Genomic DNA, 22,300 nt, shown 5'->3' with positions numbered 1-22,300 from the left:
CTACCATCCGTAGTAGTAGCTCAAGTCCACACTGAGGCTAATTTATAGCCCAAAGAGACCTAACACTCTGCAAGGCGTGCAAACTCATACTCTGCAAGCTCGTGCATATCAGAGGACTGCAGAATGAGAAGGCTGGTGAGGACAGAAGACAAATTTCTCAGGTTTCTATTCTTACCAGTAGCATAAGAGCATTAAGAGCAACGTCTTATCCTAAGCACACAAAGAATGAATTGAACAGACAATCAAACCCTGTGCTATGCATTTTTAGGTAGCATCCACCTTCATCTATTCCAGCCAACTTGCAACTCTGCAAGATCTGCATAAACCCAAAAAATCAGCAGTAGCATGCACATCAAAACTGGAATGCTTGGCACCTCAGAGGAAACATCACTCAAAAAAAAAAAAAAAAAAAAAAAAACTTTACATACCTGACCTCACCTCAACACTTCATCTTCAGACCCAGCCTGCTTATCCAGCCCTCCCTCTCCAAGCCTGGACTCCAACCTGCTTTGACTATTTATAGGCTAAAAGTTATATTGCTAAGGTTGCTGTAACTCATATACCTCACAGACACAGAATTACATAGTGAAGAATCCATAAAGAAATCTTTTCAAACTTGCTGTCAAGATCTCAAGCCAAAGTGCTGGTAATGGTCTGCAACATCTCTCTGCCTCAAGCATGGTGCTCAGGTCAAGCTGCAAGAGCCAGGGGTCAGATTAGGTAAAGGGAGGTGAAAAGCAAGGCTTAAGAAAAGGAACACCAAGTGAACTCTTTGGCTTCAAGTGTCCTTCAGAAGATAGCCACAGGCCAAGCTCCTGTTCTCCATCCCCATTGTTCCCTTAGCCCAGTATTAATACCAAGATAAGGGTCACAGCCTTCCTGCTGTGCAGCAGCCCAATATAATCAGATATCTTAAAACAATTTTAAAAGCCCACCAAATCCAAAACCGAAATACACAACAAAAAAATCAAACACCAAGCAACATTGCCAGTAGCCATTCCTGCTCAACAATCCCCCTCTTATGGCCTCTGAGAGCTTCAAAGCAGACATAGATCTCCAGGCTAGGTTAGAGAGCATCCTAAATCCAGTGCTGTAGGCTACAGGTCCACACAGTCTGCAGAGATCAGAGGCGGGTTGTCGCATGCCATGAAGAAAGGCCAAGTTTGTCCTTATTTCTGCCCTTTGAAAATAAACAATCATAGGAGAAGAGAGTAACAGCTGTCAAACTGTGCTTACAGCTAGTTCTTATGGGAAAGCAGTTACTGTCTATTGCATTACACAAGATTGTAGTTTATGCCCACAAGTTTGAACAGCTGCAGAGTGGCATCCTTAGGATGTTTTAGATTCTCACCACAGGTCTTCATACACACAGGAAAAATGTCTCCTTGGAGTTTGTCATGTGCTGCCTGCAGTCTCATCCTAAATCCATCATTAACACCAGCTGGAGCCCTGCCCAGAACAAATTATGACTCTATCACTTTTGAGAGCATAACACTTTGCCCAAGAACTACAAATTCAGGAGAACTAAAAGGCTTAGGTGCCACATACAGATCCATCAAAATTTACATCATTAGCACTGTTCATACACTAATTCATTCTCAGCAGACCTTCCAACAGCCTGAGCAGCTTACTTCTCCCTCTAGAGGATATGAAAATAAGCACAAGGAAGTAAGATTACATCAAGACAAGGAAAGCCATGAGACACTAAGGTAGAGCTCAGTGGTACTGCTTCCAAAGTCTATCGGTGTTGTAGAAGGACAAAAAGTACGACTGTAAAAACAGCAAGTTACAGATTTATGTATTTATTTTTTACAGCAATGCCACAGAAACTCAGAAATGAGTTCTCATTCAGCTTACTGTATTTAAATTATCTGTGATGCTCTTTACCAAACAGCATCTTAAATTTCATTAAATGTGGCAAAACCATTTCTGAGTGCTTCCTCGCTCACTGAGCGTCCAAATACTTTCTCTGTAAAGAAATGGAGACAGGCAATTCCATGTAAATTTTCCATCTCCAGATGGGAGACCTCCATATGCTTCCCAACCACTGCAGTCTCTCATCATTCTGCAAGCATCCCCAGGGAGCATCCCATAGGTTTAAGGATACGCTGAGAAGAAGCACTCGACGTGTTCTGTATTGGTGCCTCACCTCTACAACACCCCATTGCTAAATAAACTAATGGAATGTTCATGGAATCCTCTTCCACCTCTGCAGCCATACATCAGTAGCATCTCAACCAGCCATGAACAAAAGCTGCAGGGCACATTCATCCTCAGAAAACAGCAGCCTCACTTCTTTCATATCTTGAGGGACCATCGCTGCGACTCTTGTCTGGGCACACATGCCAAAAGCAAGCGTGCCTGAGCTATAGAGGCCTGCCACAGCTAGTTTTGTATTGTTCAACCAAAATATTTCAGCACAGAAATGAAATGAAAACCCTCTAAGCAGCCGCTCCTTACATGCAAAGCTGGTTCTACTGGCCTCACAATGGGGAAACTAAATCCACAACCTCCACCTCCCAGTCCTTCTGTAAGACCCACAGCATGGGAGAAGCAACAAATCAGTGTCAGACTGAAGGACTGGTGAATTCCTCAGAACCGAGATGCAGTTTCACAACAGTTCAGAAGGCAAATTGGCCATACTGCATTTTAGGAAGATGGACAGGGTGAGGAAAAGAGTGAAGAAAACTCAGACACCTCACAGATCAACTTTTATGGAACAGAAGATACCTGCTGAGAGTGCTTCCTTCTTACTCCTCTCCTCCCACTGAGGCTCAGTGAGTGGCAGTTGAGAACTGCTCTGGAATGTCCTACAATAGGACTAAATTGCTTTTTTATGCTTTTGTCTTTGATAGCACAGTTGTAAATACTTCCACTGTATGACGTACGCTTTCAAATATCACGAGATCTTTTGGCTGTGAATTCCAAGAAATGCATCTCTCCAAGTATCTGACCCATATCTGAGAATCTGATGCCTTCCACATGTTCAGTCTGTCTAAAAATACAAAGTTACAAAAGTTAACAGCACCTCAGCATTAGAGAGCCGACTTTCAACCTCTGCTTACCTGCACTGTTGTGGGCTGTCCCAAGAAAAGTACTTGTACCTGCTTCAAACCAACTCTCCACCAGGTTAAGTTTCCTTTAACTCCTATCGCAGGGTTTGGTGAACAACACTTGAGCATTAACTTTCTTTGCTGTTTCCATAATTCCTTAAGCCTCTCATCCTGCTTTTTCACTTTCTCCTGTCCAAAGTGAGGAGCCTCAGCTCTCGCCTTGACTGCACTCCTCCCTGCACTGACACCACAGGGCTGAGCCACCAGTCTTGGATGACCACGGGTGATGCTACCACAACCTCCTCACATGGCAGCTGATGGCACACACACAGCACCAGACCAGGGGACAGAAGCATGCCCTGCGGGATCATGTTCTGAGCAGAACTAAATACCAGCCTTAGGATGTGGTCTTCTTCACTATACTTTCCCCAGACAAGGCTATAGCCCTCTCTTAAATTACCCCACCTGATTCTCCAATTGAACATTTTACATATGGGTGTTTTAATTTCATAGGTGGTACTTCAGATATTTAGTCTTTATATTTTAGCCAGAAAAAGAGTGTTAAAGCAGTTCAGTTAGCCGTGCTGTTTCTTTTGCAGCTGTAAAAACTCATACCAATTGCCTGACAGAACCGCGTTCCCATCCATTTTCGGAGAACGCAGATAACAAAACATGCATACTTTGACAAACGTGTCAGACAATATACAGTCCTGCTTACAGAAACATTCCCAAAGCCACGGTGACAAAGCAGCTTGAGTTCAAGTCATGACAGCAGTGCAGATGTTTTCATTCAGAAGGGGGAAAGAAACTCATCTGGATGCTACATTTTGACACTTGAATACCCTGTGAGCAATAGAATGAAGGAGCAGCAGATCTGCGGTCAACAGAAAGGAATTCTCTCCGCCTAAGGGATAGTTATCACATCAGCCTCAGCACTGCTGTAACCCATCTCAGCCATCTGCAGCAGCCACAGCCCACCAGTTACCCATGGCCAACCTCTACACAGTTTGTTCACTCATGTTGCTCCACAGGGGTGTTACACTTCCCACAGCCCACAGGAGATCCCAGAGCCCTATCAGTAACTTCCATAAGAGAGGGGAAGGAAAAGAGGAAGCGTAAAGCAGCAGCGTTACCTTAAGCTGCTTGTGACCCAGTTCTTATAGGAGGTACTGGCATTCCTAACCTAGCAATACTCCACCTGCAGAGATAACAGTAACAGAGTATGCAATAAACATGTTGCTACAGCAAATGCAAAGCAAGTAGGCTTCTTCAGATCCTATTACTCAGGAAAAAACACCCTACCTCATCATACACTGATGTCCATACAACATAGCTTTCAAGTTCAAACTAGCATAGGATATTCAGTTTTTTCTTTAGTACAGGATACAAACAAATGCCAGTCCTTCTCATCTACTCCACCTACCACTAGACTGACGTCATTAGGTAGTTGTGTGTCCCTGATGTATCTTTAATAGCCTATTTCCTGCTACAGAGTTCACCAGAAAGGAGGCTCACCTCATGGCCCTTGCCCAAAGAGCTTCTGGCCCACCCAGTGCCTGTGGACTTCTCCACACCTCAAGCCTGCAGTAGCCAGGGCACATGAACTGCTCTCACAGCCCACCTCAACAAATGCATTCCCAGCTGCAAGTTATCCTCAGGTCACCTGCACTTGCAAAACACAGGCTCTTCTGTGCTCCTCCACAGATGCTTTGCAAATACCAAGACTACATACCTAGAGAAAAGCACCTGAGGCAGAAAGTCAGCTTTGCATAGTCTTCTCAGGTAGTCCTGCTGCACACAGCTGCAAGCAATGCTCCTAAACAGCTGATTCAGGCCCACCTTCACACTACCAGATGGCTAGAGCTGGGCAAACTTGATCAGGCTGTGCAACACAGCCTGGAGAGGAGACAAAGGCTATGTGAGCTGGGACAGTTCTTCTTCCCTCAAGCCCTGATCACAGCAGCCTCCATTTTCTGAAGTGCTTCCTCAGGTAAGAAAGGCAAAAGCCCTCAGTGGCACACACACTCTGGCTCAGTAGCTTCCAGGCGCAACACCAAGATCCAGTATTTATCCTCATCTTCAGAGTTCCCAAAGAAAATGGGGCTGCCTCTGCATCTGGCAACCCCAACCTCACAGCCAGCCACGAGCCAGTTTTCTAGCAGAGAAGCCCACTAGTGGCCTACTTGAACTTAGAGCAGAGTTTGTCAGAGATTCACTCAGGCTTGGCCCATTTCACAAGATGCACTGAGGTTTGCCCAGTGCACAACTCTGTGCTAGAAGAAAGCAACAGAAGGGACACAACTCCCTGCTAACACCTCCAGTCTCCCCCCCCTCACTACCCATTGCATCACTTTCATGAAACATGGATGTTATCACTGATACACCAAAGAGCTGCTAGTTTGTGAGAAGAGGGACTGATACAATGTGATCCAATGGCAAAGTGCACAAGACTTTTTGCATTCAAGACAACCACCAACCATATTAACTGCAGATATAATGAAGGCCAACTTGCCTGTTACTACGCAACTCCCATGATGGCAAGCAAAAGCAGAAAATACATCAATGCAGCTAGTAGGACTAATTTTGCCATCAACAGTACTTGCTCATCTCAGAACATAGGTCTTATGCCCCTCCCTTCCTTCACTACCAAGTTAGAGGCAGTCACCTTTTTTGCACCCGATGTAATGTCATTTTCCAAACTGCATGTGTTTTTCCGTGGGCTCCCAACAAACATCCCTACTTGCTGACGCAAAACCAGTCTTGCTTCCCAACATATTCCAGCAATCCCATTTTCACTTACATTAACATGTACGTAACAGTCTATCAGTCCCTGTGGGGACAGGGAGAAAAGGAGGGAGGTGTCTGGAAGCACTGACCACAATTCTAACCAAAGGAACAGAAGGGGTTGTAGAGGTCAAGCTGAGAAGTGCAAGCAGACCACATTTCTTTGAGGAAACGTGCTCCTTAGTGGAGCAACCATGTGTGCAATTGGCCAACATCTCAGTCTTTGCCTGTGACCATCCCACAATCTCTTATGGGTGCGGAAGGGAAAGAATAGAGAAGGAAGCTTCACCCTGCCTCTGGCCAACCCATCATTGCTTGATGCCTGCTGACGGATAACAGCCTTCTTCTATCATCAAACAACGTGCGTCCCATAAGTGTAATCCCCAGGGCATCAACTCCACCCCTAAAATGGGAAAACAAAAAAAAAGATTTTTTTTTTTTACTGAACTCAGAGCCCTTGTCTGTGTTGGCACAGGGAGTCCTGAAACTGTTGACAGCAGGGAAAGATGACTGATGAACAAGGACGACACCTCTCTCAAGGCTTCTGTCAGCCTCAGCAGCCCAAGTTGCTGCCATGAGAAGAGGTGGGATGTTTTGAATACGGCACCTTTGCTCCAACACAAAGGACTCTTCAAACTCTGCCAGCTCTGCCCTATATACACCTTAGCACATGGACTGGTAGTGCTGAGGCACACCACAAACAGCTCCCACGACAGCTTTTCCACCCTGAATTTGAACAAATGCAATCTTGATGTCCAATATTCATTTGGCCAGCCTACAAAAAGGTGTGTCCTACTTTCCTTAAGAGCAACACTGCCCCATGCTGGGGTCAACACACACAGAAATATCACAGCTTTAGTCTGTTTAGGCATGCCTGTCTGGTTGCTTCAAAAGGGAACAGGGCAGTGAGAAAAGTTGCCTCCCAAATCATGAAATTCAGCTTTCAGCAAGATAACATCAAAAGGTGATGAAAGCACAGAGGCAGCAAGGTTACCTGCAGATAGCTGCAACAGCCTGCAGAAGACAGCTAGCTTAAGTTGCTGCCTTCACAGAACAGAAGCACAGGCCTTTGCTTGAAGTAGTTTTCCCATCTTTGTTGTTCCCCCCTCCTCCAAGAATCTGTTTGAATCAAATCAATGCTCTGGAACAAAATGAACCAGCACACACACAGTGTAAGACAAGAGAGGAAGATGCCACAAACAAAATCAATGTGAGTTTAACAACAAGCTGAATCTTGAAAAGGATTTTTAAAAGCTCAAATGCGTTAAATTTGTTCCTTCCTGTTGCTAAAGCCACAGCATAAAGTCTGGTCAAGTAATCACACCACACTGCCACTGAGACCACCCTCACAGTTAGTACTGTATGACGTAAATAAAGGATTTTTAATTATAAAAGAAAATGACTCATTAACTAGAAACAAATCAGTCCTTTTCCCAAGCCAAAGTTGATCTTATTTGCCCTTCTTCATTTTCGCAGTCTTCTCTCTCCGCTTCTTCACATGCTTTGGGACTTTGTTTTTTCTCTTTTCTCTTTGGGCTTCTTTAACCATCTTTTTCCTCTCCTATGAAGAACCAAAACACCATTCATTCAAAGCCAGCAGGAATAGGAGGTTTGAGCAGGCCTATCAATCTAAGTTAATTAATACATCACATCAAAAATGCAGGTCTAATGAAAATAACTTTGAGAGGGAGAGAGGAAAGGAGAAAGGAAGCATAATATGAGGGTGGAATTGCACACTGGTAATGACAGTACAAAATTCAAACTAGTTAAAACCTGACTTTCATGCAGCCTTTGAAGAAAAGCAACAAGATGCACTCAACTCATGCTATTTATAGCAAAGATTCCAATAGAAAGCCTGATCCAAGTTTTCTGCTACCCCTAGGGGCTACGGTAGGATGTGTTTTTACTCAAACAAAAATAGTGATCTAGTAACTGCTGGTAACTCAGAGCAATCCAATCATCAGGATTGGCTAGAAAGGGTGCTACGTGACTGCAATACACTGGAATTCCTGCTAGACAGTAAAGACTTATCCATAAGGCTGAGAAGTGACCAAGACCTCCCTGCTTCAGATCTGAAAGGTAGCAGCTTTAGATTACTACAAAAAGCATCTAAAAGAGCACTGCCATTTTATTTCATGGATTTGAAACCCATTATCTTTCTTAAGGGAGAAAAGAAAAAAATATAAACAGACCCACAAATCTAACAAACCCCCACAACTCTAATACCTTAAGCCTAGCAAGTTTCATCTTTCTTTTGCACAGCACCTAAAAAGCTGCCATCAGGCTCTCACCCATGGGGGTGACTCCACAGAAAAGCATCACAAGAACTAAGGATATTTGTTCTGTAGTTTGGAAAACAAAACCTGAAAAACACGTTATTTCCCTCGCACATCTGCTTTCAGTCTTCTCCCTGCAGCAGTGCTTGTCAGCCTGTACCAACAGCATGACAAAAGCCACTGTAGTACAGACATTGTCACCAAGTCTCCAGCTGCATGCATCAGGTGGTCTCAGTTTACTGGACAAAGGGTGGTTCACCAGGAGCCACATCCACCAACCTGCACACCAAAGCTGGAAGGTTAGCCAGAGGGACTGAAGATCTGCCCAGGTTTCACTAAGCTCTGCTTTGCATACCCTAAAGCTCTCTGCAGAGATCTCTCTTCTAGCTTTGTTTAGGCTAGAGAATGCTATGGTATAATGTTCCTCTTGACAAAAACATCATTAATAAAGCATCCATAATGAAATTTACTTTTTCTGCTCTTGCTCTTCAGACAGGAAAAAGCTCACAGCTTGTTTCAGACTACAAGTAGGACAAACGAGGTGTAGATTTTTCCTGTCATGGGGGCAGATGTCAAAGATTGTACATTTTTTTCCTACAACTGACCTTTTTATCCATAGTAACTACAGCAGGAAGATCTTTGGGATGCCGAAATTCTTTACAGCTTGACTCAGAGTCCTCTGAGCTGCCACCATCATCATCAGAGCCTGTTTCTGACTCATCCGTCTTCTTCTCTAGAAGTGCAGGAATCTGCAAGATGTATCAAGAGGGAGTTTATCTCAAACCCAAACTCTGGAGCCTGGGAGTAAAATATATACACATATATACTGAAAAAATATATCTATAATCTTCTACAAAGAAACCCTTGAGCAAACTTGTGTCATTTCCTCTATTTCTACAGCTATCACTGAGTCTCAAGAAGAATCAAAAAGAGGTTAATTCAAACTAAGAATAGGATATCTAAAATATACAACACAGGAACTTTAAGGTTAGGGCTCACAGCACAGATGTATTGACACTCCCAAACTGATTTCCATAAGTTATACACGATTTGCTAACACAGATGAAAGCCAATTTTTAATTACAGTTGGATCATACCAAAATCTACCTTGGGGCCACTGCAGATATGCTTTAGTGCAAACACAAACATCTACACTGCAAAACACACTTACTCTTAAACAACACTAGAAACCGGGCTGCAACCTGATCCCTTCCCTGATTTTTATTTTCATTTAGTCTACACCACTGCCACATAACGGGCAGAAACAGTCACTCCATAGACAAAAGGCTTGTTCCGTGGTCTCAGCTGCAAGATGAGGCATTCTCTGTATTCCTTTAAGTATTTTTATGAAAATGGGTACAATGAAGGATTTCAAAGAGGCCCGCTCACCTTCTGAACACCAGACAAATCCTTCTTCAATCCTGTCACGGTCTGGTAGAGAATCTACATTCAGAGACACAGAAAGAAAATTATTTTACCAAAATGCAAGCCTTACATCTTTCTACCCAAGGAAAATGAGCCTCAAAGATAGCAGTGCAAGCATCAGTACTAACCAGAGAATTGGAAATATGACACTAGATTCAGTATTCTACACTATAGGGACACACTCACATTATCTTGCTGAACACACAAAGCCAAATCCTCTTCTTTCAATTTCATCATTATATCCACATCTCTCTCATAGTTTTTAACTTCAGTCAAAGTTCGAGGTATGTAAGCCTTCTTGAACACCTAGGAAAACAAAGGGAAAACAGATTCAGTCATTTATATAGTTTCATGATGTTCTTCCATACTAATTAAGCATCACTAAAGGAATAATCACAAGGGATTTCATAGCTTAGAGAAGCTCAGAACAAACATGAAGTCACACACCACCTTTTGAACTGCAGGTTATTACTATTTATTTTGCTGGAACATTCTTCATATGCAACCTACACACCATTGCAGCTCATGGTTAACAAGGCCCCTATGTTAGTACCATTACTAGCAGCCACACAGGAACTTCTCCAATCCTCCCAACTTCCTCTCAACCAATTTGAGTTTCATATTCTACGAATTTTCCCCAATGTTTTTACTGTTATGTTTGCAAAGCTCTCAGGAGGCAATTCCATTAAAACATGCTGATACAACTTAATGTCTTTATGTAATAGTTCCTGCTTCAACATAGACTCCAACTCAAAAAGGAGTTACAGTACTATACTAGTGCAGGACTAACTGCATCATTGACAACACATTAAAATTTGTCAGGCTATCGTTTTCAGAGCATCCTGCAGCAAACTGAAGTATTTTACTTTTCTCTTCCACAGTATCAATTCAATCCTAGAACAAACTAAGCACACTTAACTGCTTAACTACGAGACTAAGTGCTGTGCAGACAGCACAGACCCTGTCCCCAAAGAGTGTGCTCTAAATCATCTGTTCTTCTGAGAAGTGGTACAAGCTAGTTGAGCTAAACTGAGAACTCTGAGAGGGAACTTGAACTCTGCTATTACTTAACCGTCTCTTACAGGACAGTACATTCACATGTGCAAAGGGATAAATTGTTTGCTAAAAAACACTTATAATAAAAAACTAACATCTGACCAGCTAATTCAAAAGGAGTTGTATGCTCAAGAGATCTCCGGAAATGAAAACCTTTAACTGGCCGATTTGGAACCAGAAGCAGTCAGTAAAACCTACAGAGCCCCAAGAGAAAAAGTCTTTGGTATATCAAGCAACACAGACTCCAATATTAAATGCTGGGTGAACTGGAACAAAGAGGTTCTTGCTGATATAAGCTCTGCCCAACACTAAGGTGTTGCTTTATTTGTGTGTGGTGTGATTTTTTGGTTTTTAAACTCTTCTCAGTGGACAGGCAAGATTAAAAAAAAACAAATTAAGATTGTTTCATCTTCACATCATCTTAAATCAAGATTTCCCAGAACATTAGCAGTTTTCAAAAATACCAGCAGAAAAGATGTAAAGATGGCTCCTGCTGTATGTAAAAGCAAGGGAGGGAAATAGTATGTGGAAGAACTGAAGTAGACTGGGAACAATGGCAGACAGGCAATTTGGTCAATGCACGCATCTGAATATGATGTGAATTCTCCTGGTCTGTGTATCAGCAGTCCGAAAACACTGACACAACCAGACTTCTACTTAGCTGGGTTTTATTTGTTTTTAAACCAAACCTGAAGTGGAAGATTCATCAAGGGACCTAGCTACAAGCAAACACACTAGTTTAGGTAACTGAGTATTTGTTTTTTTAGCACGTGATCAGTGTCACTTAAGCTTTTACACACTACATCCCTCAATCCTTCATATCTCAACTAGTTCAGGACATATCAGCATCACAGTGTTTTGTTTATCAATGGTGCATTTTGCCAAATAAAACAGAACAGTCTTCACTGTTCAGAAGAGGACAGGCTAATTTTGATTTCATAGCAGGAACAGAAATCCTCACTTCCTCATCCACTTTATCTTGGCTGGATCTCTCCTCCTCTGTTCTTTTTGATGCTATTTCCATTGCCTACAGAAATACAAAACAATACAGTTATCACTCTTTAGAATCGCATCGTTTAATCCAACTAACCATTCCCATCTGTATGTATTTCTCCCCGCACTTCGGTCTCACTCACAAAACTTCCCCATAGCAATGCCTTGAGCGACACCTAATGGTAACCAACGTTGCTGCAAGTACACGTACAACCGCAGATCTGCTTTATTAATGGGGCATCCACAACCTCCTTGGGCAACCTGTTCCAGTGCATCACCGCCCTCTGTGTGAAAAACTTCCTCCTAATATCCAACCTAAACCTCCTCTGTCTCAGTTTAAAACCATTTAAAAAAACCATTGCCCCCCCAGTGACGTTGCTCGAGTCACCCCCTTCTCCACTCAGCCCACCCTGCAAACATCCAGCATCTCATTTACCAGCCAACTTCAACAGCAGGATATAGGGCACACAAAGCAAAGGGGTCTGAACTAGTTCTGAGTTTATCATTCAAGTCTACCTACGTGAGCAACAATGCCATGTGGCCTTACCTTTGACAGATAGTCATCAATGTTCTCACTTGTGATAGAAGGATCAGTAATAAATTCAAACAGTTCCCTCACAGTCATCACTGCAACATTGTGCTTCAGGAAAAAGCCTATCAGAAATCAAGGGCAGAGACAAAAAACTGTAAGTGTTGTGCAATACATGCAGCAGTGATAGTTACAACAACATAACAGCATAATTTTCCCAAAGTGATAAATACTGGAAGAAACAAAGTGAGTAGCTGTTAAGTCAAATCAACTTCAGTAGGAACCACGCTGAATAGAGCAGGGGATGAAGAGAAGGAAGTAAACAATTTGAGATAAAAGTAAATAGTTGCAGTGGCTGAGATGAAAAATGTATTTCAAATAAGGAATGTAGACCTCAAACTTCTGTCAAAGAGCATCTGAAATACCCACTGAAACAGTACAGCCTGCTTATAATCCACTTGAATGGAAAAACACATGGGGCACACAAACATATCAGAATTTTTCTGTTACCATGCTCAGAATTGCTTTCTTGAGGCAAGCATAAATGATTTTGGAGGTTTTGCTTCAGTACTGAAAAACAGCAGTGAAACACACTAAGGACTACTTAGCAATTGCTCCCTACTAACGATTTTAGAAGATATCTCCCCCATGAGAAATTAATCACAGAACAAACAACAAAAAAAATTAGTTTGGTGGCAGCTCTCCGTGCTGATGGAACCACAAGTCTTAGCAATGCCCACAGCTAGAAGGTGTCTTTTACAGCCTCTGTACAACTGCACAGAGAAAGCTGCAGTGGCAGAAAAGAAAAACAACCAAGAACGCTGCAAGTCACTGTGGCAATGGCATTTAAAGAAAACAAGCTAAGAAAACATTAAAAAAAGAGCAAGGGTGCAAATATCTGAGTCAGAAGGGAGTAATGGAGAGGGCAAAGAAGAAAGGAAGAAAAAGGAACAATTAGCATACTGAGTATTGAGAAATACACAGCAAAGCGTACACAATTTCTTCAGACTTTCAGATGTCTCTGTACAATTGGAAAAATCATAGTAAAGAAAGGGGGGAAGGAAAATCAGCCTGCTGTGACAGATTTCATGTTCTTGGGCAGAAACACAGACTACCAGAACATCTTTTTCTCTTGCACAACATAAGCACACTCCCATGAAATTTTTTTTTTTTTAAAAAACCACAAATATTATGATAAGGTATCCTGTTAATCAAAAGTACTACAAGTCTACGACCTCTAATAAATTACTCTATGTCTTTACCTTCTAATCTGACCTGACAAAAAAGGGAAAGGAACTTTGTGATACAACTCTTGCCAATTGAGGAATTCCAGCTGTGGATTACACATTCACAGAAGGACATAGATCAGTATGCCTGCACAGTCTTTCAAATGTGAGGGAAGTTAAGATCAGTGCTGCTGCAGACTAGGACTCTGACCTCTTCTTTCTCTTGTAAATCTGAGATGCAGATGATTTCTAGCAAAACAGGCTGCACTGTCTGCTGAACTTGGCATAGAAGACAGCACCCTGAACAACCCATAAGAACCTAGGAAGGAGAGCAGGCAGCTTCTACAACCAGAGTTGTATATAACTCAAAGAATGGAAGAAAGAATACACCTTCTTAAAAACAAACACAAAGAAAACACTGACAAAATCACCTATCAGAACAAGCACACAAGAGCAGCCCGCTCACCATTAACATTGGCACAATCCTTTCGCAGAAACTCCAATGCATGCGGGTGGTCATGCTCCACTGCCTGAGAGACATCAATGATGTACACATCCCCACTGTGGTACCTGTGGACAAACATGCAGGGCTGCACTGAATCCAGCACTCTTACGTGGGAGATTATGGAGGGACAGGGAACGAAGCCTGTTTCAATCTTATGAGCCAGCAAACAAACTCAATGTATTTCGCAAGCATGCATCTTACATACTAGAGCCAGAGCGGTGTGGGGTTGGGTTAAAAGCTACATAATTGATAAATTGATTAACAGTCACAAAAAGGACTCCACCCTCCCTCACAGGCAGGTTAGTGCTCTCTAAATTTATGCAAAGATGCTGCCAACACATACATTTCAGATGTCACAATTCAAAGGTTAAAAACATACAGCATATTGAATTCACTGAGATCTGCATGAACAAGTCTGGCATCTTGGTACATTCTTCTCATGTACTGGATGATCTGCAGGTACAGTTCCCGGACTTTTGAGTCAGATAACTGAGCATTCTTCAGCAGAGGAGCAGGCCTTAAAATTGCAACAGAAATAATAGAAAGTGAGTACTTTTCTTCTTCTTCTTCATCACAGCCACCAATGTTAATTGCTGTACCTGATCCTTTCACTCCGTATCAAGCAAATTAGCATGAAAGGCAGCAAAGCTTGATACATGCTTGCCAAAGATACTGTAGCTCTTCTTCCAATATAAACTAAGAAATCAGGCTATGCTACCGTTTGCTCTACAAAATGATAATCTATCTTCAGGTGAAATTAGGAAACCTCTCTAGCCCTTGTTCTCTGGTTAGAATTGTTCCAGAATCATGCAGACTTTCTGCTGTGGTAGCTGGCAAAGATCTGGATACTCTACAAGTGGCACACACACATAAGAGCAACATGTTTAATTCAGAGGCCTAAAGAAATAGTACATAAAGCATTGGTTTGTTTTTAACAAATCTTTGTGGAAAGCTACTAGTAAAAAGAACCATTTCAATTTTCAAAGGATACATACCTATCTCCTTTACCAATAAAGCCCATGAGAAGCACATGACTTCTTAGCATAATTGGCTCTGGGCAAGGTATTTGTGCTGTATTCAACCTGCAATACAGGAACAAAATCATAAAAAAAGATAAATACAAACTAACTCTACTATTTGCATTGCAATAGCACCTACAGCAGCTCTGCTGCTTTAACCATCAGACACAGTAAGAACTCTTCTGCTCAAGGAACTTGTAGATACAAAGACTGAAAATTGAATGCAAAAAAAACCCCACAAGCATTCTGCACTGATCCTTCTCTAAGCACCCTGGGTCAGACAGAATCTTTGCACTGTTAATCTAGGATTAACCTGTATTACACAGTGTGCTGTTACTCAGCAGCAGCTGTTTCTAGCTCCTCTTTTCAGTCAAGTCAGTGCACACATCAAAGAGCTCAGAGCACAAAGCCAGAGAGAGAAGTATCTTTATTTCATTTAACATGAGCCAGCAGTGTGCTCTTGCAGCTCAGAAAGCAAATGGTATCCTGGGCTCCAACAGAAGAGGAGGGGCCAGCAGGAACAGGGAGGTGACTGTCCCTCTCTACACTGCTCTTGTGAGGCCCCATCTGGAGTGCTGTGCCCAGGTCTGGGGCCCCCAGTACAAGAAAGACAGGGAGCTGTTGGAGAGGGACCAGAGGAGAGCCACAAAGATGATCAGGGGACTGCAGCACCTCCTCTACAAAGACAGGCTGAGGAGCTGGGCCTGTTCAGCCTGGGGAAAAGAAGGCTGTGGGGTGACCTCATTGCAGCCTTCCAGTACCTAAAGGGAGCCTACAAACCAACAGGAGGAGAGTCAACTCTTTACAAGGGTAGATAACAGCAGGACAAGGGGAAATGGTTTTAAACTGAAAGAGGGAAGATTTAGGTTGGATGTCAGGGGGAAGTTCTTTACTATGAGAGTAGTGAGGTGCTGGAACAGCTGCCCAGAGAGGTTGTGGATGCCTTGTCCTGGAGGTGTTCAAGGCCAGGTTGGATGGGGCCCTGGGCAGCCTGGTCTGGTATTAAATGGGGAGGTTGGTGGCCCTGCATGTGGCAGGGGGTTGGAGATTCATGATCCTTGAGGTCCCTTCCAGCCCTTGCCATTCTGTGATTTATCTTCCCCCCCCTTGTCTTCTTTCCCACAGGGAAGATTAAAACACTCTCCTGAATACTCCAGAGACCATAAAGTGTAGTAACATCCATGACCAAGCAATACAAGAACATCTCCTGTAATGTCAATTTGTTACCTTTGATGATGAAATAAAAACTGGAAGAATCACCTTATTAAATTCCTCATTTCCTTTTCAGCCCATGTTTTCACCATTTTTCTTGGGTTGCCTTTACAATATCCATGACGAAATCTTAAAACAGATAAAAAAATAAGGAGGACCCTTAGCAAATCAATGCAGTATTAGTGTTAATCATTTCACCACCTTTCAAACAGCCTCTCTCACTCAACAAAATGAGGCCAAACTCCAGCTCACCTGAACTCACCGCTCACATACTTATCCCGATCCTTGAACATCAAAATAGAGGTTTTGTAAATCTTTATTGCTCTGTTCTCTCCATTTGCAGTACTGGCATGGTACACATTAGCCTATTGGATTAAAAATGGAAGAAACATCACTGAGGAAAAGACTTAAGTTGACACAATCTGCTTTCTTCTTCTGACATTCTGGAAGATATCCGAGAAGCCTCTGCACTTCAGCCCCCATGTGGCACTCAGCTGAGTCTCTAAGATTTTATGCAATTGCAATCTCTTTCTAGCAGAGACAGCTTACAAATAAGTACCTAAGACAGCAACAGTGTGAGCACGCACACAGAACAGAAGGAACAACAAACTGGAGAATTCCACACCATCCACATTTTGAAACAACCCCTTTTGCGCAGACATTAACTGGAACTCGTGCACTACTTAGGCCCTAAAGCATGGCCCAAGCATATCATGTTGACACCACTACACAGAGTGAAAGCATGCCTTTAATCAGCATCCATGGACCTGGAAGAAAACCAGATCAGCCCAGAGACAAAGCATCCCAAAACCCATTTATTAATTTACTTGGAAAACTCTGGTCTGGTTTTAATTATCTGTCATATAACTTGATAACAGCAGTGCATAAACATGCTAGTTTTGTAAAACAGTATTTTAAACTACATTTTGTTACATCATTAGATACTCCCACTCCTGGAGAGATGCAGAACTGATATGATTCACATGCAGTAATACCTTATGAAGAACTACCTACATTTGCATGCCTTTCAAGCACTGTTTAATATTATACATACACAGAGTTTGTAAAAAATTTCTGTTGCAATACAGAATGAATGGCAAATTTAAGTATTCTGAGAAATCCTTCATCATCAGGGAAACTGACTTCCTTTAACATAAATTGCATCTTAAAATAACTTCCTACTGAGCAACAAATAAAACAGCAGGAAAACTAAACATTTCAGTATATACCTTACCTAGCTTGCTGAGAAAGAGACTGTCACATCATTGGTAACAACACTTACTTCTTTCCCCGTGCTGATGCAGCCATTGATCTCTGATATGACACCTCTACTCAGCATCTTGAACAGAATCATTCGGGTCCTTGGGTCCAACACCTCAAGTTAAACAAAAAACAGTCACTACAAGTGCCCTCTATGAAGAGAATTAAGCTTGCTTACTTCTACAGCCCCTCCTTAGTACTACACTAAAGGACCAATGACATCAGGCTGTTCTTAAGGATCAAAAGATGCTCAAACAGCTGCCATACTGGATTTTGCCATGATTCTAGAATGATACTTCAATTTATTTCAAAACAAGTAGAAATTAGAACAAGTGTATGTCCTCGAGCTAGCTTCACAACAGACTTAAGAGAATGATTTCCCACTTAGATTTGCACCAGATGGTAAAATATGGTATAGCAGGCATAAATGGAGCAGCTATATGGCCTTGGGCCAGTAACAGTTCAGCCTTCCTTAAGAAAAATGGGAAGAAAGCAAACCCAGCATTTTCTGTTTGATGCTCGGAATTCAATAAATGCTTAAAATGGAACTCTGCATTGCATATACCATCAAATCATGATGCCAAGCACAAAAATGAGCTCCAAAACAGCTATGGGAGCAAGCACAACTTTCATACAAGAAAGAGAGGAACAACAGGCTTCTTTAGGATAAGGGAAACTGAATTCCAAGGCAAGGCTTTTCCTACATCAGCTGTTTTACCAGTGATTTCAAGATTCCAGATTATTTATTCCAGTCAAAAGAGAAATTTGATGCATTAAGGACTTACTTGCTCTACTGTTGCTCTGTCTGACTTATCTTTGACTCGGCACCTAGACAAAGTAAAGCAATATAAACTTACATATACTTTAATAAAGTAAAACAAAGAGAAGATGGCAGCCTCAAAAAAGAAGGCTCTCAGTTCATACAACAGCAAAGTTTTCTCCTACAGGCAAGAAAAAAAAAAAAGCCCAAAAGCATCAGTGCCCCTCCCCATTACAGATAGTTTCTTGTCTCCACTTCAGGGACAAGAAGATCACAACTGTGGAATAACTCAAGAAACTGATCTGGAAATCAAAAAAGTTTAAGACTGAGATGCAAACTGCATGCTGACTGCTTGCTTAGAAGTTGGTTCTCTTTTCCTTACTAAAGTTATTCAAATTTCAGGATCAAACCAGGGAATAAGAAGAACTCTTCTGAGTTCAAATTACATCAATGAGTATAGAGACAGTGTAATACTCACATGTCTGCTTCCTTCTGTCTAGACTTTTCTGTGACTCTGTTTATAACAGAGTCATCAAAATTCAGCTTATCTGAAAAACACATAAGATATGGAGAGGAAAAGAAATTTTTTTTCTGTTTGGAATTGCTTCTGCAATTCTCCCGACAGTCAGTATGCCACAACACAATGTTCAAACACAGATGGATCTCTGTATAACAAGCCAGTTGGGTGCCTGAAGATAGAAGCTCATCACAGAAGTTTAGTTAAACATGAGTTTACCCAACTATCTGCTCTGACTATAATCCAAAGCAGGACTACAACATAACTATTGTAGTCTCATGAGCTTGGGGGTGCAATGCCAACCAGAAGTAATGTTCTTTGGATGGCATTTTACTGTTAAACTCATCTGCCCTTCTCTTAAGCCAGTCCAATGCCAGAGGACACAGCAGCCTCTAAGCTTCTGTTCCCACAGCATACTCAAAATGGTGCTTGACTGTTAACTACATAAAACTGCTGTTTGGCTACACATACCAGTACCACTCTTTGCGGCCTTCATTTTAGAACCACTTAATTATGAAGTAAATGCAACTATTTACTGTTCCATTAAAAAGCCCCACTCACAGCTACAACTTTTCTTAACAGGCTGAGCAGAGCAGCCATTTTAATCACACATAAACAAGCACACAAGAATGGAAAGAAATCTCTTTACTTGTCTCAAAAATTCTGTCAGGTGACTGCTGCATGAGGTACCACACTAATAACACAAGGAACCTCAATCCTCTAAAGAAACTGAGTTGCAGTAGCATTTTAGAGAATGACCAGTGCATTGCAGCAGAAAGCTACTAGTCTCCCTCAGCCCAAACAACTTGCTTGGGCTTCTACAGAGAGGCTATGGAACAAATACTTTGTGTGACCTGAGGAAGTAAAGAGAAGAAGAATTCTCTGGCTCTAAAGGGGTAGAAAAGGGATATGACAGCTGGTTAGCAAAGTCTAAAGGCAATTTCAAGTACACAAAAGCCCTTAGTAATTATCTGGCAACAGTCAGCTGCCATTCCAGTAAATTCTGGCTTAAAGCAAGCAGAATTAGCCTGAGAATTTCAGAGTGGTATCTGTTTTCTTAGAAGAAGACAACACAATTATACTCACCTAAATTAATTTTATGTTCAAATTTCCTCAAAGCCTTGTCTGTAGGGGTAGACATTTTTGCTGAATAGCAACTAGGGGTCTGCCTATTTGCCTGAAACAAAGGATTTGTCAGTGTAAGTTGCCTTCTCTAAACAGTCCCTTCAGATACAGACAATACCACTGGAAATGTCAGCTCAAGTACCTGTGCCAATAGCTCTAAGCAGAAAACCAGAATGAGCGAGGAAATGGATTCCAAAAAGTGCCCCAGTTCAGGGTTACTTTCGGTAGAAAATTGACCTGCAAACTATAAACACTCATCTTTAAAATAAAAGGGAGTAACAGACAGAAACAAGAACAAAAAAAAATGAGAAGATGAAGAACAGAAAGAACTTCCCAAGATGGTGTTTTTACTTTTTTTTTTTTTTTTTTTTAAAAAACAGACGGTCTTCTCTAAACAACACAGTATCTGAACACTTTTTCCATCAACACCAGACAGCAAAAAATGCTAATAAGCAAGAGTAAATCACACAGGTGCTTTGAGTCAGACAGTATACCACTATCAGCACCACTCTCATTTATCTCAGCTATTCTGTTATGCTGTTACTGATACCAGAGAGATTTTGAACCTCCACTGGCCAGGCTGAGAGGACAAAGGACTCTAATTCTCACACCTTCATGGGCCTTACATTCTGCACAGAGTTTCTAAACCAACAACATTCAGTCTAAATCCACCCACTTCCAGCACTTTCTTCCACCTGTATTATTACTGCTGTTAGGAAGAGTTGGATATGGCTCCCACAGTAGCCCACTGTGCTAACGCTAAACGCTGTGCTTTGTGTGTGTAGCTCTAACAGCACTGGTAAAACACAGCAGTGTTTTGGCTATTGCTGAGCAGCGCTGACACAGCATGAAGACTCTCCAGTTTTCCCTCCAAAGGCCAGCAGGTGAGGGGTGGGACATGTCCAGAACAGTTGACATAAACTGACCAAGAGAATATTCTATGCTATACAACGTTATGCTTTCATTATCAAAGTGTTTGTCTTCCTGACCAACCACTACACTTATGGAGGTCTTGCAAAGACAAGAGCAGCTGAACATTGTTTGGTGATGGGAAGTTGAGAACAATTGTTTCTCCTTCTGCTTCTAGATGGCCTTTGTTTTTTTTTCTTGTATTTAACTCCTCTTATCTCAAAACCACAAGGCTCTTGTTTTCTTTCTTTCATTTCTTCCCCCTCCCTGTCCTGCTGAAGAGACCTATACAGTGGCTCCATGGTACCTAGCTGCCTGTCAGTGTTAAACAACAATGCAGTCCAAAGCATAACTCAAGAATGTGACAAGCAGATACTGCCATAACATTCAGTGGGAAGAGCGGGGAAGTAGTTTAAAAATCACAGAGGACAAATTCCAGGAAGAAAAGCAGTATCAACAGAGATAAGAGTGAGCAAAGAAAGAAAAGCTGAGAAAGTTAAGGATCAGAAGGAAAACTGCAAAGACACAGAGAACCCAGCAAAAAGGTTTAAGACAAGAAAGCCAAGTACAGCTTTGACTACACAAACAGCATGGCACAACAACAGATACAAAGAAATAGGTTTCTCTCAATGATGAATTTCCACTAGAACTGATGCTCAGGACTAAACAGAACAAAACCTCTAGGTTAGCCTCATCTGCTTTAAGACACTGTTGTTACTGAGAATAGCCTTCAGCATACCTGCTGATTGCATCCAGCAGCAGTGTGGCACTTCATGAGTCTTCCCATCTCATCATCCCAGTCCCAGTCATCATCATCATCATCTTCTTCCTCTTCATCAACACTGTCATCATCACTATCTCCTTCCTTCATGTTGATTCCTTTGCACAAGCTTGACTGGCATTTCTCAGCAAACTCATCTTCCTGAATTATTTCTGCATCTTCTGCAAGGTCACTTGGAACAAATACAGACTGATATAACTACAAATAGTCGTTATGGTTACAACAAGTTCAGTATACCTACCCCAGCAAGCAATTCTGGGATGTTAGCTCTCCAGGAGATGTTTGTCACTTCACCCACCTAAAGTACTGAATGCTGTGAGTACTTCAGTTTTGGGCCCCTCACTACAAGAAATACATGGAGGCCCTGGAGTGTGTCCAGAGAAGGGCTATGAAGCTGTGAAGGGTGTGGAGCATGGAGGCTTACAGGGAGTGGTTGATGGAACTGGGATTGTTTAGCCTGGAGAAGAGGAGGCTCAGTAGAGACCTCACTGCACACTACAGCTACCAGAAAGGAGGCTGTGGTGAGGCGAGAGGCGGCCTCACCTCTCGAGTAATGGTGACAGGACGAGAGAGAACGGCCTTTAGCAACAAGCAGCGGGACCCCCATCACTCCAAACAGAACCCGAACGGCTCCAGCGGGGCCGCCCCGCTTCGCTAAAGCCCAGCGCCCTCCGCGCCCGGCTACATGCGCACATACCCGTCGGAGCACTCCGCGTCATCGAACTGCCCGGGCACGGCCTGCCTCATCACCTCAGCGCGGTAATCCATGGCGGCGGCCGCCCGGCACAGCCGACAGGCCGTACGGCGGCTGCACGGGAACAGAAAGCATCGAGCGCGAACGGTCACGTATGTGTGACGTCATAAGGTCGG

The 22,300-nt window shown here is 42.4% G+C and overlaps 1 protein-coding gene across 1 annotated transcript; it reads right to left on the bottom strand.

The window, feature by feature from the left end:
- Positions 1–7,287: 7,287 nt before the first annotated feature.
- Positions 7,288–22,198, bottom strand: RIOK1 (RIO kinase 1; the record flags this gene model as incomplete). The annotated part of the gene is made up of 17 exons (XM_079533635.1): positions 7,288–7,398; positions 8,719–8,862; positions 9,503–9,556; positions 9,725–9,844; positions 11,556–11,621; positions 12,135–12,241; positions 13,809–13,912; positions 14,227–14,364; positions 14,843–14,929; positions 16,127–16,207; positions 16,331–16,443; positions 17,361–17,453; positions 18,124–18,166; positions 18,577–18,646; positions 19,702–19,792; positions 21,389–21,602; positions 22,128–22,198. 17 exons carry the CDS (start codon positions 22,196–22,198, stop codon positions 7,288–7,290), a joined length of 1,707 nt encoding a protein of 568 aa, XP_079389761.1.
- Positions 22,199–22,300: the final 102 nt, after the last annotated feature.

Source organism: Tetrao urogallus (genome assembly GCF_951394365.1).
Source record: "Tetrao urogallus genome assembly, chromosome: 3".
NCBI lineage: Eukaryota > Metazoa > Chordata > Aves > Galliformes > Phasianidae > Tetrao > Tetrao urogallus.
This window is presented reverse-complemented; position numbering and strand designations above follow the sequence as displayed.